Here is a 19726-nt window from a genome sequence, read left to right on the forward strand (position 1 = left end):
AATCCCTAGTACCGCAAAATAATAGCAACAAACAAAACATATGTTCAAGTAGAAAAGGTGCAAAATGGAATCAATCAGCTAACAGTTGACTCATATCAGTGCAAATTTCTTTATAAGGTAAATGAGTTAATAATTGATGCTTGTTCAATCTATTATGCTAGAATGAAGCATCAGGTGATCCTACTAGTAGTGTCTTGGTATTTTGAGATATGGCACATGAACTTAAAATACAATTTATTGCACAGCAGTAAAAACTTCTACCTGTTCGGTGCTTTCCTTCTGAATATGCAAACTAGACGTGAAATATCCTGGGATTTGTGTGTGTTTGGACCCGCAACCCGACATGGTTGTTAAGGCTTGAAAGCTAGTCTAGACTCCCTCTGAGGCTCAGCTGAAATGGATTCACTTGGTGGCCGCGACCTGCAAGACAGAGGGTTTCTTTCCTTGGAACTGCCAGGACAGGAAACTCAATTTCGGTGCTAGGGACTCTTCTATTCCCCGCTCCGCCTCTGCTTAGCAGTCTCCGCCTTGGTCCCGCCCCGACTTGGGCCCCACCTCCAAACAGTACCTCCTGCGTCTCCCATGAGCCTCTTCGGCTGTCACTCTTCCGAAAGGAAGCAAATCTGTATTGAGGCTGTGGGCGGTGTCCGTTGTGTTCATGCGGGAGGCGGGACTTCCGTCTCCCTGGCTCACGTCAGTCAGGAGGCGGAAGTGTGGCGGGGGCGGGAAGGTTGTAGTTCGGCACACTGCGGAGGTTTTGCCTGTCTCTAGGTGGTGTGTTCTACCTTGACAGCTGCGACCCGCAGCGAGGCCTCCCCAGCGCCCAGGCGCTCGGGTAAGTAGGACAGCCTGGAGGCACCGGGAAATGCAGCGGGAGGCCGGCGCTGATCTGCTGTTGCTGTCTTCGTGCGGGTGGGTGGCGCGGAGGAGTGAACCCTGAGGCGCTTTGCCGCTGAGCCCCAGCCACCACCCCGTCCCGTTTTTTTTTTTTTTTTTTGAGGCTGGGTCTCGCCGAGTTGCTGAGGCTGGCCTCGAACTTGGGATCCTGCGCCTCCGCCTCCGGAGTAGCCGGGGCTCCAGGCGTGCCCACACCGCCCGGCTTGCTGCCATCTTTGTTGCCGCAGGACCGCGGCCCCCTAGCCAACCTCCCCTCCAAGGTTCCCGCGCCCTGTTTACTTTCTCTCGTCCAGTCTGTCCTCCACGCCTGCGGACAGGGACTCTCCGGAGACGCCAGTCCAGCCCTCTTGTCCTTGCGCTTAACGTTCCCTTTCCCCAATGGCCCTCTTGCTCTCCTGCCCTAACCTGGCTGGCTCGCCCTCTGCTTCTGTCGCAGGAGGCACCCGGAGATTCGTTTATGAAAAACCAGCACGTGTTTTCTAGTCCTTTTCATTCCCGGTTCTCCTGAAGGCATCAGGCATCGCTTCTCAGCGCATCACGTGTTCACACCTTTTGAAGAGCGCGCTTGTTCCACTTTTTTGGTGTAGCTGCTCAATAACACCATTTCCCCTCACCCCCACCCCGGATTCAGGGTTCCTTGAGGGTAGGTGTAGGGTCTTGTTTATCTTGGGATCTCCCTAGGACCTAGTACAAAAACTCGAAGCTGGGAAAGCCAGCAGCCCAAAGCATTCTCACTAGTTTTGTGAAAAAAGTACTCCACACCTACAAAATAGTCATAAATAAATAGAAACTAGTTTCAAGCATTGTACACAGTGTATGGTGCAGAGCAGTTACTTGATAAATGTTAGGTTCATTTATCCTTTCTTCTTCCTCTCTCTTGAACCTTGGGGGTGCTTTACCACTTAGCTACATCCACATCCCTATTTATTTATTTTATTTTGAGATAGGGTCTTGCCAGTTTGCTGAGGCTGATTCTGAATTTGAGATCCTCCTACCTCAGCCTCCTGAGTGGATGGGATTACAGGCGTGGGCCACCATACCTGGCTTCTTTTTCTTTTAGTTTTCAGTGCACCCAGTTGTTGCTGGATATATTTTTAAATGGATGAGTGTTTTTTTTTTTTTTTTCTTCCTAGGGCTGTTATGGACGCCATAAACTGGTTGATATAATTGGTAATATTTGGTAAATACAAACTAATGATGTATATTAAAGTAATGCTGAATGTTGAGAAAAAACATTCTATTTAATTAAATGCTTGAGGTACTTGCAGAATTTAAATTTGTGATTTAAGTCTGTGCTTTTCAAGTTTATGTTTTTGAAAAGAATGAGATGGGCTGGGGATGTGGCTCAAATGGTAGTGCGCTCATCTGGCATGCGTGCAGCCCGGGTTGGATCCTCAGCACCACATAGAAACAAGGATGTTGTGTCTGCCGAAAACTAAAAAAAATAAATATTAAAAAAAAAAAAAAAAGAATGAGAAACTGCAAATAGGCTAACTGTTCTTAACAGCTTTTAATTTGCAGTTAAAGTATGGTGTATTTTATATGCATGCACGTATGTTTTTACAGGTGAATATAAAGTGCTAATCTGTTGCCTCTGAATATAATTGAAACAGAAAACAGGAAGATGGCAGCAAATCCTTCAGGACAAGGTAATACATGCTGGAATTTCTGTTATTACTAGGAACTTTTTCCACGTATGTTAAATGTATTTGAATTAGAGGAAAATTAGAATAGGACAATTACTGTAGCCAGAATTTTAAAGTGAATAGCAAAGTGAAATCCCAAATTTGAAATTAGTTCAACATTATATCAGATACATAGTATCTTTAATGTGATTAATCCTGTATTTTAATGTTAAGAATACTCACACTGAATATTTGTACTCCTCTGACACCTGCATTCTCTTGTTTTTTCTTGAAATCAGAATCACTTTTAAAGCTATATTGTCATGCTTTTATCTTCATTGTTCTAAAAATTTTCATACAGTCAATCAAGTTAGATACGTGGTACTATCATGAAGTTTTTGTGTTTAAATGTTTAGTAAAAATAACATTTAGTCTGTACAAAGTTTGTAAATAGTTTTTTATTTGAAAAAACTTGAAGTAGGCCTGTTTTCCTGTCAAGTTTGAACTCTGTTTTACTATTATGTATGTTTGACCCTTCATACTTTCTTTTATTACTTGTGTCTTTTGGAATCTGTTTTCTTTTTAATCTTAGTTTTTTGTCTTACTTCAACCTTCATAGAGATGGAGTCATATAAAGTATATTCATTCATGTCCAGCTGCTTTCACTCACTATACAGTGAGATTCATGCATAGTGTGGGTGGATCATAGTTCATTGTTTTGTGAAGTATTATTTCATTTGATGAATACATCACAGTTTATTCCTTCATTGTTTATAGACTTTTGGATTGTCTCAGTTTTGGCTCTTGTGAATAAAACTGCTGTACAAGTCTTTTTGTAGTCAAATGTTTTATTTCTCTTGGATAGATATCTAGAAACAGATCAGCTGAGTGTATGTTAGTGCCAAATCCTTTTCCTAAGGTTGTACCATGTTATATTTCTTCTAGAACGTGGGAGAGTTCTGGTTGCTCTACATTTAGCATTGTCAATCTCTTTAATTTTAGCTACTCTGTAATGTGTGAATTGACTTCTCATTGTGGTATTAACTTGCATATCCCTGATGACACATGTGAGCAATTTTTCATACTTTTTGAACGTCGTAAATCTTCCTTTGTGAAGTATTTGTTCAACTCTTTTGCTTATTTTTAAAATATTGGGTTATTTATTTTTATTCTAAAATTTTTTTTCATTTGTTGTGTTTTGTTTGAGTCTAGATGCAAGTCCATGATCAGATAAGTGTTTTGCTAATATTTCCTCCTAGTCTTGCTTGCCTTTTCATTTTTTTATTGCCATTATAAAAAGATAGCTATGGTAACAGCTGTAACCGACTAATAGGTTTCTGTTTTTTCAGATATCTCATGTGATTTGTGTGCCTTATGGACTAAGTACAGGTTAACATTCCCTTTTGGTCTTTGACCTCTTCTTTTTAAAATTAAGTGGTAAGGGTTCATAGTAAACTAATTTAAATTGAATTTGATCCCAGCACCCCTCCCCCGCAAAAAGCTGCTAAAAATCATACAGAGCAGTCAAAATGAAAATAAATATTAAATTTTCCTTTTGTTCTAATAACAAAGAATCAGAATTTACAATTTGCTAGTTACTTTTCTTTTTAGCAGTTGCAGTAAAAATATAACAATTTTTAGTGTTACCTTTATTGGTCCATAGTGAAATCTAGTATGAAAATATCTATAATATAAAGAGAAGTGAATTTAGATTAGCCATTGTTTTTTTATTGCTCTTTTGACAACAGTTTTGTTGATGTCATGGAACTGTTGCTATTAGACACCAGCAGAGGGAGTCCATACCATGTTCTGTAGACTTGGATTCTCAGCAAAATTTACATATCCTTATTAGGTTTGATTGTATTTTTACTCTCTACATGAAATTATTTCTGTACTTATATGTATAGGAATTACTTCATATGGAGACTGAATATCAAGTGACTTAGTTATCTTAAAGTGATAAGTGAAGGAACCATGACTTAAAAAAAAAAAAAAAATCTTGATCTATGCATTGTAATTTGTTAGTGTCTCTGGTGCAGGGAACAGAATCCCATTGTGTTTACCGAGAGCCCTCTTTCAGGTCTAGCAGTCTTCATACTACAGTAGTAATCAGAACTTCTAAATTCCATAAACGCTTTATAAGCTCACTGAAGTCTCATGTTCTTCATAGCATCCAGTGTAAAATGGAACATTTGGTAGTTTCTCAACAATTAGTGGATTGATAAGATGTAACACTTTGAGACTTTTAATCTGTAGAGGCAGATGTCAAACTGGAATTTTGTTCAAGTACCATTTCTGTGTCTTTCATTGTGTCAGTTTTCCTTCCTTCCTTCCTTCCTTCCTTCCTTCGTTCCTCCTTCCTTCCTGTACTGGGAATTGAGCACAGGGGTGCTTAACCAATGAGCCAAATCCCCAGCCCTTTTTATATTTTATTTAGAGATGAGGTCTTGCTGAATTGCTTAGGACTTTGCAAAGTTGCTGAGGCTGGCTTTGAACTTGGGATCCTCCTGCCTCATCCTCCTGAGTTGCTGGGATTAAGGTGTGCACCACCATCCCTGGCCTATGTTATTCTTTCATTATTGGTAAATAAAGGTCCTGTTATCATATGGTGGAAATTGGGTTCATTTAATCTGATTTCAGAAAGCGAAATACACAAGTGAGGAACATGAACTTTTTTCTTTGATTTTTATTTTATGGTTATCTCAAAATGCTTATGGTAGCACTCCTGAAATCTCAGTGATTTGTGAGGTTGAGACAGGAGGATCACAAATTCAAGAACAGCCTTGGCAACTTGGTGAGACCTTGTCTCAAAATAAAAAATAAAAAGGGATGGGATGTAGCTCAATGGTAGAGTGTCCCTGGGTTCAGTTCCCAGTACTGTCCCTGCTTCCCAATGCTTTTGGAAGTAACCATAAGACTTCAGATCAGGTAGTGGGAATTAATGATTTCCTGTGTAGGAATGGATTGGTATAGCTTCTAAGAGGTGTCTTGTTTGACTTCAGACTCAATTACCAATCTTAAACTTTCTGTGGTCCAGAAGGAAAGCAAATTTACACTTCAAGCTTATACTAAAGTATGCAATTGAGCATTACTGGAGTTGTCCCAGTGATGCGTACAGATCCTTTTAAAATTCTTGGGTTTATATATATATTTTAATATTTATTTTTTAATTGTAGTTGGACACAATATCTTTAATTATTTATTTATTTTTATGTGGTGTTGAGGATCAAACCCAGGCCCTCACCTGTGCTAGGTGAGTGCTCTACTGCTGAGCCACAACCCCAGCCCCATATTTGTACCTTTTTTTTTTTAATAGTTTATTTTGTTTATTTATATGTGGTGCTGAGGATCGAACCCAGGGCCTCGCACGTGCTAGGCAAGCGCTCTACCGCTGAGCCACAACCCAGCCCATATATTTGTACCTTTTTAAAGATGAGAGCATATGGATGTAAAGACACAGTTTAAAGTAGGTTTTTAAAAGCTAGAATTCTTAGCTGAGTACAGTAGCACATTAATCCCAGCTACTCAGGAGCAAAGGTAGGAGGATTGCAAGTTCTAGATCATCCTGGGCAACTTAGACCCTCTCTCCAGAAAATGGGTTAGGGCTGGGGATGTAGCTCAGTGGTAGAGCAGTTTCCTAGCATGTACAAGGCCCTGGGTTCAATTCCTAGTACCTGAAGAAAAAATAAAACTATATTTCTTTTTATTTCGTTTTAATGACTAAAGCAGAGATTTCAATGCTGAGAGTTGCTCTATAGGACCCAGGAGGAAATGGGGAGTGAAACTGGGTCAAGGTAGAATATGATGCAAAGTAACTTGAGATCATTTGTACAGTTAGGGGAAAGCTTTGGATCCCCAGGTCAGTACATATTGCCTTGGAACATCTTAAATGTTGAGTGCATGTGGAAAGCTGGATGCTAATCAGGGGTACCCTATCTAATAAAGCTAACCAGGATATAGTGATGTATAACTTAACAAATAGGGTGAGAGAGATGCTAGATGATAAAAACAGTTCATAGCTAGTATTTATTATGGAACTTACCACATAGCAGGCAATATGATAAGTATTTTACTTGCATCTTCTTTATTTTATATAACTGTCTTTAAAGTAGTTACTGCCATCACCACTGGTCTTGAGGCATGGTGAGGTAATTTCCCTCATGTTGAACAGTAAGTAGTGGTACTAAGATGAGAACCCAAACTGGTTCCATGTCCCAGTTCATTCTGTTTTCCCATACGGCCCTTTAGACAGGGATTAGAACATTCTAATTATAGTTCTTAGAAAAAATTGAGCTTGCTCTAGACTAGGGGCAAAAGACCTCTTCTGAATCTTTGTACCTCTTCCACATCTGTTATTAAGCAGGAAATCTTTAAGATGAAAAGGGCTTGTGAGCTTATCTGTAAGAGGCAAAGAAAAATGGATGAGGAAGAAAGGCTGATTTAGCAGAACATATTTCATTGTCTTATTTAGCCAGTCCTGGAGGTGAAGAACCTCAGTGGATAGAGTAAGTGGCAGCAGCTTGAAACAGGCAAATCCTTGGAATCTGGGTAGAAGAGAATGTGAACTAAGGGGATCACCTAAGAGACATTAGGGCTTATTCCTTTCCTTTGATATGTATTTTAGTGAACTCCAAAAGGTGGCTGGAGTGATTAATTTTTAATCTTGCAAGATGTAGGAAGATGTAGGAAGTGTTCGCCTTTCTTTTTTCCCTTCCTTATTTTGGACTAGCTTCCACATATCAGAAAACATTTAATCTTTGACTTTTTGGGACTGGCTTATTATACTTAGCAAGATAGTCTCTGGTTTCATCTATTTACCATTAAATGCCATAATTTCATTCTTTTTATGGCTGAGTAATACTCCATTGTGTGTATATACCATATTTTCTTTATTGATTCATCTGTTGAAGGCCACCTAGGGTGGTTCCATAGCTTGACTGTTAGGAATTGTGCTGCTATAAACATTGATGTAGCTGCATCCATGTAGTATGCTGATATTGAATCTTTTGAATTTATACTGAGGAGTGAGATAGCTGGGTCATATGGTGGTTACATTCCTAGTTTTTTGAGGAATCTCCTTACTGCTTTCCAGAGTGGTTGCACTGATTTGCAGTCCTACCAACAATGTATCTCCTTTTAAATGGTGTGTGTGTGTGTGTGTGTAGTCTGGATTTGACTTGTCTGTTTTTGGCCTATGGCCTGCTTTTTGGGGGACTGTTTGGCTTAGTCATGATTCCTTTTGTTTAAGCCAGCCTACTTGGACTGAAACAAAATATATACAGGTAAATGTCACATATAGATACATACTAAATAGGAGAAACAAAACCTACAACTGCTAATGCAGACCTAATTATTAGCATAATAAGACATTAAATATCCTATTATTTTTACCCTTCTTTTAACTTTATTATGAATTCATGGCTTATCAGAAACTCATTTATTCCATCTGGCTGTAATTATTCTCCTTTTAGTGTTCAAATTGTGACACCCTTACTAACCTCAAACTGGCTTCTTTGTCCTTTCAGCATGAGCCTAGACCTCCTTTATTTAAAAAAAAAAAAATGCTTAATTTCTTTCTGACAAAATATTCTAAACCCATCTTGATGTTTTTCCTCCTGACCTAAGACATAGAATTAGTAGTCTCCCTAAATCTCTGGTTCTTTTTTAGTGGAAAAAGTATTAGAGACCAAAATCTGTCCCACCTGGAGTTGATAACAAGGAGAAAGGCATTGTTGCTGGCCAGTGAAGTGACAGAACAAGAAAACATGTTTCTTTTAAGTTAATGATTTAACTAACATTACTAAATCTTCTCATGCCGTACCACTTTTCTCCTTATAAGGTTCATTGACCACTAAACACTATTATATTGACATATCTTTCCATATGAATAGTCTTATATATTGGGATTTTTAAAATGAACTTGAGATTTTTTTCTTTCATTAAGAAACAAATACAGTATTCAATCCTACTATCCTAGTTAGGTGCGGTGGTCCACGCCTATAATCCCAGCCCCTCAGGAGGCAAGGCAGGCTCACAAAGTTTGAGGCCAGCATCAGCAGTTTAGCAATATCCTGTATCAAAATTTAAAAAATAAAAAAGTACTGGGGATGAAAATCTGGTAGCACTTTTGTATATGAGTGAGGCCTTGAGTTTAATCCCTAGCACCAAACAAACAACAAACCCCATTACCTTAATGTCAGCCTGGGTGTTTTATTTTTTTGAAGGATAAATGAATTATATTTATATCATACTGTTAATGTTGTTTATAGTTGAGCACTTTTACTTTACAAATTCATACTGCTATTTTTAAATAGTTTTGTTATTGTTTTGGTGCTGGGGATTGAACCACCCAGAGTCTAAACATGTATTTTAACTCTGAGGTATACACTGTACCTAAATAGTTTTTTTTTTTTTTTTAATTCTTAGAGTATTTATAATAGGAACTTTATGTTAGCTTTTCCTGTTCCTCTTGCCAGCTCACTTGTAAAAACAATGTTTTTGTGAGATTATAATTTTCAATATTGAAATCAAGCGGTAAAGAGCCTCTGTGAATATAAAGATGGTGGTAGTCCGCAATAATCTTCAGGATTCCAGATCCTGTTGTAAGCAAGAGAACTCCTTGAATGAAACCATGGAGAAGTCCTAGACAGGACACAAACCATCTGAGTATCAGGAGTATGGAGAGAAGTAATATAAATGTAAGGAGGGTGGCAAAACCTTCTGTTATATCCACTGGTTTCTGAAGCATGAAAGGACCCACACCACAGAGTACCCCTAAGAATGTAAGTAATGTGGGAAAGCCTTCAGAAATCACAGTGCCCTTCAAAGTCAAAGGAACTCACACTGAAGTGAAACCCTATGAATGTAAACAATGTGAGAAAAACCTTTAGTTGTCTTGGTTCATGTGAGGCATGAAAGAACTAACAGTGGTGAGAAATCCTGTGTATGTAAGTGGTGTGGTAAAGCAGTCAGCGATCCCAGTTCCATTCAGAAATTCACACTTGAAAGAAACCCTGTCTGTGCATAGAGTGGCCAAGTTTTCATTCTCACACCTCTGCAATGCCACAGACTCACCCTGGAAAGAAACCCTAAGGATGTAAGCAATGTGGTAAAGTGATCACAACAGTGATCACAACAGTTTCAATGGAAAACAAGAAAGGACTCATACTGTAGAGAAACCCCATTTATGTTAAGCAATGTGTTAAAGCGTTTACTGATTGCAGTTTATTTCACTGACATAAAAGAACTCACACTGGAGAGAATTCCTAAATATACAGAGTGGGACTTCTTCACTGTTACAACCTTGTTAGCAAACATAAGAATGCATAGTGGAGAGAATTTGTATCAGTGTAGAGTGTGTGTGAATTCCTCTAATCATGGTGGTTCAGCTTACAGATGAAAAACATTGTGATGGGAAACCTTGAAGTAATGTGCAGAGGTTTTTACTTAGCCCTGTGTAAGAATGCATATTGGATCAAAGCCTTGTAAATGTGAAAAAAATGCAAGATAGTTGTCAGTTGTAACAGATAGTTACAACTCTCTCCAGTGTGAGTTCTTTTTATTTTTTAAACAATTTTTTTTAATAAAAGATTTAGTTGTAGTTGGGCACAATGCCTTTATTTATTTTTATATGGTGCTGAGGTTCGAACCTAGGACCTTGCACTTGCTAGGTGAGCGCTCTACTGCTGAGCCATAACATCAGCCCCCATGTAACAAATAGTTTCAAAGGCCTGTGAAAATTCCACATACAGAGGTAAATCATATGAAGAACTAGATGCAAAGTAAATTGTAGAATGTTCCAGAAAATATACAGCCTGAGGGAAATGTTCTAAAATTTATAAATATACTGTGTTTTTCAGTGGCATTCTTAATGTAAATCTCTGGACTGTGCATTTCACTCTTTAAAATAAATGTTGAAATGTTGAGCTGGCATGGTGGCACATGACTATAATTCCAGTGGCTTGGGTGGCTGAGGCAGGAGGATGGTAGATTTGAGGCCAGCCTCAGCAACTTGGTGAGGCTGTAAGCAACCTAGTGAGACCCTGTCTCAAAAAGTAGGGGAGGGGGCTGAGGATGTGGCTCACTGGTTAACCATCCTTGGGTTCAATCCCTGGTACCAAAAAAAAAAAAAAAAAAAAAGTAGATGTTGAGGTGATATAATTCAGTAAGTTTTGTTTAAGCAGTAGTGTATAATAGTATCTTTAAAAATCAAATCAGGTAATAAGATTTTTTTTCTCTTTCATTTTAAACTATATTGGAACCATAGGTGAATTGAAATGTATTTCTAATGTGCAAGCATGATGAAATCTTGTGCCATCTTGCCAAGGACATGAATCATCCCTTCACCCCATTTCTATGCTGTATATACTACCCACCCATTAATCACTTAGCCTTTTGGGTTATCAGATTGACTCTCTTAGAACTATAGAGTATGAATATAGGTTTGGGTAGAATCTGAGATTCCATTGAGGGTCTGGAAAAGTATGCTTCTCAGACAAGGTAGGAGACCACTGTACTTCAACTCTTTTTTTTTTTTTTTAATGTGAATTAATTTGCCTACTTTGGAGGTTTTAAGCAAATTATCCTAAACAACTGTTTATGGTAGGATTTCCATAGGTCTTTTTTTTTTTTTTTAATTATAGGTGGATACAATATCTTTGTTTTATTTTTATGTGGTGCTGAGGATTGAATCCAGTGCCTCACACATGCTAGGCGAGCGCTCTACCTCTGAGCCACAACCCCAGCCCTCTGTAGGTCTTAAAGCTTTAGTAAGTCTGACACTGAGACCCTGAGATTTTTCATTGATTCAAACTTCAGTGTTTCCTACTGCTTTCTCTCTCTCTCTCTCTCTCTCTCTCTCTCTCTCTCTTTCTTTCTCTGTCTTGTTTTTACTGAATCCTAAATTAAAATAGAAAAATATCTTTTTATTATCCTTTCAGAAATAACCAGTTGTGTAAGTAGTATGTTCTTAGAACTTGGCTGTTGTGATACTTTGGTATGAGAAATATATATTTTGTCTTTGACATAGTTCCTGGCTTAGAGATCCTCATGATTTCCTGAGCAATAGGGGAACTAAGAGACTCTTTTATTCTGCTATTTGATCTGTAACACCAGTTCCTGACAGAGCTCCAGACCTTTATAATTTCCTGACAGAAGCATCTTTTGTTCTAATGAGGGGATCTTAATGGGCTCCCACACAGCCTCTGGATAGCTGTCAGATGAACCTACCGTGTGATTAGAGGGTTAGACCTTTAGGTCTGACCTCTGGGAAGGGCTGACGGTTGAGCTGCTCATCACTGGTCAGTGATTTAATCAGTCATGCCCAGGTAAAGAAGCCTCCATAAAAAACCAAAAGGAGAGTGTTCAGATGTGCTTCCAGATAGCTGAACATGTGAAGTTGCCTGGAGGATGAAGTGTCAAAAAGAGCATGTACTTTCCAGTCCCCTTCCCATGGACCTGCCCCTGGTAAATATAAGTGCTTCCTGAGTTCTGTGAGCTACTCTAACAAATTAGTCACACCCAAGGAGCAGGTTAATGGGAGCTCCGATATGTAGCTGGAGGTCAGAAACAGGTGACGACCTACTACTTGCTACTGGCATCTGAAATGGGGTCAGTCTTATGGGATTGACTCCTCAACCTGTGGGATCTGACATTCCAGGTAGAGTGCGCCAGAATTAAATTATAGTATCCATAGCTGGTGTGGAGAAAAGTTCCCACATATCACTCTCTGAGTAGTGAGTAATGAATACAGTGTGATTTTTCCTTTCTCAGAACTGTAGTAAATCTCTCTGTAAGTAGAAGCCTTCTGAGACATGCTTATCTGTAAGGTGCGCGGAGCAGGTAATGTGTGACACATGGAGGCCCCATAGAGCTTCTTCTCCCAAAGACTTAAATAAGAGGTCAGACAGGAAAAGGGGATTTGAATTAGGATGAAGAATCCCCTGGAAGGCTCATAAAACGTCTCTTCTGAAGTACCAGCATGTATTGTGAATTACTGCATCCAAAAAAGGGAATCTGCTATTAAGAAAATGGGAGATGACAAATTCCTAAAATGAATGTGGCACAGAGACACATTTTGTTCCAAATCCTGGCCATAGCCAATATGCTGATGCCCAGTCTAAAGGGTTTAGTTCATCTGCTTCTGGTACAGGCCAAACTCAGCGTGAATGCCCTTGTGTGTTCTTTAGCATCTCCAGCCAGTCTCTGCCACTCTCCCTAGGAAATCTCTCCCCTACCAGTTCTTCCTCTTTATAATCAGTGAAAAATCTTGGAAGCCCCTGCATAGGTACTCTTGGGGGTGCTTAGTTCTGCTTGAAAAATGCTCCCTCCTCCTGTATTCATTCTTCCAGCCCAGTGATTCTAGTCTCCTGAGCTGTATTTTTTTCTTCTTCTTTTTCTTCCTGTAGTTTTGTTTTCCAAGTCCTTTAATCCTTTCCAGAAATGCAAATGCCTACAGATAATATGAACAAGTCTGATAAGAACTGTAACAAGCATGAGAGTGCCCAGCACAAGGGGAAAGCTACTCCTTGGCTCTAGTTTGTGGTTGACGTGGGGCTACACAGATCTCTTGTGGCTAGATCTTGAGAAATGTTTTCAGAGAGGCCAGGGATTAGTGCAATTAGTGTGCAGTCTCTCAGTGTTTATATGCTGACATTTAGTTGAGATTTTAAAAACATAGCTAGATGCTGGCACAGGACTTTACAATCTCTGCTCTCAATCTTATATAAATTTGAAATTCAGAATCAAGCCCAGTATTAAGCATTTGATAAAGAAAGGCATCTTTTTGTATCCTATCAGTTACGCTCCATTTCTTTCTCAGAATTGCTTTCTGGTCAGTTGCAAATCTTTGGCTTGCTCTTTGAAAGATTGTATGTCATTTCTGAATGAAAGTGATTGAGAAAAATAAGTATTATTTTGATCCAAGTTTGCCTAATCCTTTTCTTCCATGAAAGAGGCTTTCACAAAGAGAACTAAGAAAATCTGCACATTCAGAGATTTGACTGTGCAGTATAGAGACTGTTCCTTGTAGTATTTGGGGTTCCAGAAATTTTGCTTAAAAAAAAATGCTGTAACTCATACATGGGTAATTAAAATTATTTAGAATTAAGTCTGAAAAGTCCTCAGTCAGTATTATACTTTGTGTGTGTGTGTGTGTCCATGTATTATGCTCTTAAATGTTGCTGGGACATAGGCAGGAAGGGGGTACTTACCAAGTGACTTCATCATTGTGTTACAGAGTAGGAATTTTGTTCTTTGGGTTCTAGATGGCCTAGGTGTAGAAAATAGAAATAAAAAGTTTCTTCTCCCTGCCCCCACTTTTTTTTTTCCTCTGTTAGGTTTTCAAAACAAAAATAGAGTTGCAATCTTGGCAGAACTGGACAAGGAGAAACGAAAATTACTTATGCAGAACCAATCTTCAACAAATCATCCTGGAGCTAGGTATTGACTATTATTTTGGGGTGCTATTATTAATAATATTTTTCAAGAAAATATACTGTTGGACACTCTTTGGAAGTCTCCTGGTACCCTTAAGATATGTCTTCCCTGACCACTACCCTACTACATGAAGAGTCTCTATTGGGGGGCGGGAGGAGGATTCTCTATTAGCACCTCTCTAACTCTACATCATGTACAACCAGATGAACAAGAAGTTATGCTGCATTTATGTATGATGTGTCAAAATGCATTCTACTGTCACATATAAATAATTAGAACAAATAAAAAATAGACTCTCTATTGGGGGCTAGAGCTGTATAGCTCAGTGGTGGAGTGTTTGCCTACTATGTTTGAGGCATTGTGTTTGATTGTCAGCACTGCATATAAATAAATAAGTAAGTAAATAAATAAATAGTCCATGAACAAATTAAAAAAAAAAGTCTCTTAATTCCCCTATCATCGCATGCATCATAATTCATCCGAATTGCTGTTGTGTGTGAGCTCTTGTATGTTTTATATCCCCAGTGCTTATTTTATTAGCACATAGCCAAGCATCTAGTATCTGCTCTAGAATCTGGTAATTAAGTGTCTCTAAGTTTAGTTATTTATTCATAGTAGTTCAACCTGTGTGGAACAGTGGCTAAGTTTTATTATTATTATTATTTTTTTTAGAGAGAGAGGGAGAGAGAGAATTTTTTAATATTGATTTTTTAGTTCTCGGCGGACACAACACCCTTGTCTGTATGTGGTGCTGAGGATCGAACCCGGGCCGCACGCATGCCAGGCGAGCGTGCCACCACTTGAGCCACATCCCCAGCCCCTAAGTTTTATTATTACGCAAATAAAAAAGTGTGGTTTTACTGTTGATAGGTATCATGTAATTTACTTTGTTTTAAAAATTATGTTAATAAGGAACATGATAGACTATGGTACCTCAAATCTATTTGAAAATAGGGGACCTAAAATTATAAATAAAAAAATAAGATTATTTGAAGTTTCAGTAACATAGGCTTTCTTCACATAAATTAATATGGATAGTGGAATGAAGAGGAGGAGGAAAAAGCACTTATTCTAGAAGATTTTTTTTTATTATTAATCCATATAAAGAATATATAATGAAGTGATGGGGTGGTAGCTCAGTGATAAAGCAGTTGTCTAGCATGCCCAGGAACTGGGTTTTACACCCAGTACTGCAAAAACAACAAGAACAGCATATAATGAAAAATATGGGTTGGAATTAAGGACAGAAGATCTAGCCAGTAACAGAATGTGTCATAGTGTGCGCAACATGCATGAAGTCAGGGTTGTGATTCCCAACACCACCTAGAAAAAAAACAGAAGTAAGGACATCTCTTTAGGAGATTTATTATTCATTATACAGTATGGTGACTGTTAATAATGATTATTGAATACCTGAAAATTACTGAGAGTAGATCTTTAGTGCTCTCACAATTTAAAAAAAAAATCAGTATGTGAGATGACAGATGTGCTAATTAGCTTGATCTAACCATTTCACAACATATGCAGATATCAAAACATGATATTGTACACCATAAGTATATGCAGTTTTTATGTGTCAACTATATGATTTAAAACAAAGATAATTTACTACTATTAAAAAAAATAAAGTAAGGATGCCTTTGCCTTAAGAAACCTAGTAACCAAGATTTCCATTTTAGCATTGCACTCTCCAGACCCGCTCTTAATAAGGACTTCCGGGATCATGCAGAACAGCAGCATATCGCAGCCCAGCAGAAGGCAGCTTTGCAGGTGAGCAAAGTATAACTGACATTCTTGAATCATTTGTGATTTCCTGGGCCTTAGAAGCCAGCACGGTAGTTATTTTGTATTTTGGTAGAGCAATATCAATAAGAATGTTCCACACATAATTGCAATGGTTTGCTGATGTTCAATCATACCCGAAGGGTTTGAAGGACCAATACAGCAGTAATGAAAGTGTCTTTTATGGTGTTGACGCTGTCATGATGGATTCTGTGTTATACCTGCCAAGGGATTGCTTGTGCACAAAAGAGCTGAGGATATTTGGATGGGCAGGATGATCTAGAAAATTGAACTGGCTAGTTTAATAGTACATATATATTTTCAAATTTGTCATGTCATTATGTTGTTTGATATTCTTATTGGTTTATTGCTGCTGTTAGGATTTTTTTTTTTTTTTTAATGATTTGCACAACTTGTGCAGGCAGTGTTTAAAAGCTAACTCTTACTGTTGGATTAGAAATTCACATTCCTAATGTGAAACCTCTTATTCAATTTAAAAACCTTAATTAGGGGCTGGAGTTGTGGCTCAGTGGTACAGTGATTGCCTAGCATATGTGAGGCACTGGGTTCAATTCTTAGTACCACATATAAATAAATAAAAAATAAAAGTCCATCAACAACAACAACAAAAAAAAACAAAAACAAAATGTCATTAATTTGCAGCTGGGGTTGTGGCTCAGTGATAGAGCGCTTGCCTACCATGTGTGAGGCACTGAGTTCAAATCTCAGCACCACATAAAAAATAAAGATGTTTTCCACCACAACTAAAAAAAAATTGCAAAAAAAAAAATTTTATATATATATATATATAAACAAATAGTTTTAATTACATTCATCTGGGATAATTTAAGATTTTCAGAGACCTTGGATGAAATGACTTTTTTTTTTAATGCATAATGTAATTGCCTATGATTCTAAACCTTTGAACCCCAGAATTGGAAGAGATGTTATAAAGATCATCTCACTTTAGGTGACTTAAAAACCCAGTCCCCTTTTTAAAACACATTATGTCCCCTCATCTTAAATATACAACTATAAAAATCTTAACTGGAGCAACAAATATACCAGTTATGATCACTCTGAAATAAATATTATATTTTTTAGAGCTCTTTTCTTTCGAGAAAGAATAGGTGAATGATTAGGCTGAAAAAATATGTTTCTATATATAGGAAAATGTAAATAAAGGATGTAGAAGCTCTAGATTGTGATTTCCAACCTATTTTAATGCACCTCTGTCAACTTCATTGAACTAAAAACATGGAACTTATTTGTGGCTTCTTTATTATTTACATTCCATCATTCTCTATAAAATATTGTTTTTTAAATACTTTTTTTAGTTTTTGATGGACCTTTATTTTATTCATTTATTTATATGCAGTGCTGAGAATTGAACCCAGTACCTCACACATGGTAGGCAAGTGCTCTACCACTAAGCCACAACCCCAGCCCAAATATTGGTATTTTCAATCATCAATAACCATTCTGCCTTTCCTTTCAACTGCTATCCTTTCTTTCCTGCTTCATTGACCAAAAGCAGAGTACTTTGGAGCCTTTGAAGCTAGTTTTCCTCACTTTGAGGAACAAAGCAGTTCATGTCTTTAACTCATCTATTGATTGAAGAGAGTCACAGGGGAGATAGTAAGGATGATAATGAGTACTTGGTGTAATTTGTTAATCCAAATTCTGTGTTATCCACCTTCCTGTGTATTTCAACAAAATTAACAGAATAAGAGTTGATTTTTAAATAAATTTGGTCTCAAGCATTTAGAAAGGATAAGAAATTTTAATGACTTGGTTGGAAAATTGTGACTCTACTTGGTTTTTTTGTTTTTTTAATCTTTCTCAGCATGCTCATGCACATTCATCTGGATACTTCATAACTCAAGACTCTGCATTTGGAAATCTTATTCTTCCTGTTTTACCTCGCCTTGACCCAGAATGAAGAAAACATCTGTAATGAAAATTACTTTGTAATACCCAATGCCAAAGCTCCTCTCATTCAGTGCTGTACACACTGTGATATTCAGAATTTTGGTGAACTTACATATTTTTTGCTTCTTAAAAAGAAAGGAATATGTAAGTAAAAGCAAAAAGAAGGGAGGGGGACTAGCATGATGAAAGCTTTAGAAGCTGGATTGTCTGAAAATTTGATTATGCTGCTTAGTGACTTTACCTTTTTTGTAATGCCATTTGATTTTTAGCGCTCAGTCAGACTCTGAATTGGATAGTCATGTAAAATCAGCCCCAAACAACTGAGTATGTTGTGTCCACAATAGCCTTATAAGAACTATTTGTAGTATTTAACTTGAAAGAAATGAGGGTGCTTTTGAAAAGTGTGAATGCATAGGATTAAATAAGTTAGGTTTATATTTGTATTCCACAGTATTGATGTAGTATATAGCTTTCAAGTTTATAGTCAATGTTATCATCCAGAAGTACTCTTTGTAAATGTATAAACATTCTCATATTATTTTAAAAGAAAACCCAAGATAAAACTAAATTACCAACCAGTCTTAAGCATCTTTTATAAACATATGCCATTATAAATGATGTGATAGTGCTATTCAAAGTAATTATAAAGAACGTCGTGGCTTACACATTTATTTGTACATAGTCTTATTACTACACTACTACATAAATGGTATGTGTATGGTTTCATTGTTCATTTTTTATCTAATTAAAAACTTAAAATTATGCAAGTTGAGCCTGTTTTAAATTAAGTAGGAAGGAGTCACCTTAAGCAAGTTGCTCAACACAAGCCATCTTTAGCAAAATCTGGGGTGCTTCTTTAAATATGATGTCCTCTGCCGGGTGCGGTGGCTCATGCCTGTAATCCTAATAGCTCGGGAGGCTGAGGCAGGAGGATTGCAAGTTCAAAGCCAGCCTCGGCAGTGACAAGGCCCTAAACAACTCAGTGAGACCCTATCTCTTAATAAAATACAAAATAGGGCTGGGGATGTAGTTCAGTGACTGAGTGCTCCTGAGTTCAATCCCTGGTACAAAAAAAAAAAAAAAAAAATATGATGTTCTCACTATCCTATCACAGTCCTGCAGAAGTAGGAGCTGATTGAAAATAAAATCTGAAAAGCAGAGTTTAGAGAACTCTTCAACATACGTTATGCAAAATTTTCATGATTGAAATTTTATTTTACACTGTTATCACAGATACAGATTTTGGGTTTTTTGTTGTTGTTCCTGGGGTTTGAACTTGGGGCCTTATGCATGCTAAGCATCCACTGTACCACTGAACTATATTCCCAGCCCATATATAACTTTTTCATAATTGATCTTTTCTTGACCTCAGTCCCCATCATCTCTGATGGTAGTACAAAATTTTAATTTACAGTTGTACTCGGGCTCAATATTTAGCCAAAGTTTTATTCCCTTTTCATAGGCTCCCCCAGCCCCAAATACTTTCAGCAGCCACACAGCCCTATCCTACCCAAAGTGAAACGAGAGTAGATAGTTCTAGAACTGTATGTGGCATTTGGATTTTTTGGTAAGTTTTTAATTTTTGTTTTTTCTTAATTTTTTTTTTGGGGGGGGCAGGACTAGGGATTGAACCCAGGACCTTGCTCATGCTAGGCAAATTGTTCACCAACTTAGCTATATCCTCAAGCCCCCCCCCCCCTTTTTTTTTAAATTTTGAGACAGGGTTTCACTGAGTTGGCCAGGCTGGCCTTGAACTTGTGATCCTCCTGCTTTAGCCTCCTGAGTACCTGGGATTATAGGTGTGCGCCATTATGCCCATTGCTGTTCGTGTTTTTTCTTTGGAGAATTTGAACTGATATCATGTCGGTGAGTTGGTAGCTGACCCCACTGTAATGGTCACCATGACAGAGAATTACTCCTACTGCTGAGAAGCTCCCAAAGGGCCCCTAGATGCTCTCCTTTCTCAAGTCCATCCAGCTATTCCTTGGGTTTTATAGTAGTCCTCCTTTTCTTGAATTAATTTCACCAAGTTTTTGTTCTGACTTCATAACATA

The 19726-nt window shown here is 37.8% G+C and overlaps 1 protein-coding gene across 1 annotated transcript; it reads left to right on the top strand.

Moving 5' to 3' along the window:
- The first annotated feature begins 698 nt into the window (after window positions 1-698).
- Window positions 699-18434, top strand: Inip (INTS3 and NABP interacting protein). Its single transcript, XM_076843184.2, has 5 exons — window positions 699-835; window positions 2464-2546; window positions 13859-13961; window positions 15638-15728; window positions 17587-18434. Exons 2-5 carry the CDS (start codon window positions 2522-2524, stop codon window positions 17680-17682), a joined length of 315 nt encoding a protein of 104 aa, XP_076699299.1. The 5' UTR covers window positions 699-835; window positions 2464-2521; the 3' UTR covers window positions 17683-18434.
- The last annotated feature ends 1292 nt before the right edge of the window (window positions 18435-19726 follow it).

The sequence above is a fragment of the Callospermophilus lateralis genome, chromosome 2 (assembly GCF_048772815.1).
Source record: "Callospermophilus lateralis isolate mCalLat2 chromosome 2, mCalLat2.hap1, whole genome shotgun sequence".
Taxonomy (NCBI): Eukaryota; Metazoa; Chordata; class Mammalia; order Rodentia; family Sciuridae; genus Callospermophilus; species Callospermophilus lateralis.

Coding starts and splice junctions, on each gene's coding strand:
- Inip (XM_076843184.2), top strand. CDS start 2,522: ATGGCAGCAAATCCTTCAGGACAAG. Junction 13,962..15,637: donor ACAAATCATCCTGGAGCTAG/GTATTGACTATT, acceptor TTTCCATTTTAG/CATTGCACTCTCCAGACCCG. Junction 15,729..17,586: donor AGCAGAAGGCAGCTTTGCAG/GTGAGCAAAGTA, acceptor AATCTTTCTCAG/CATGCTCATGCACATTCATC.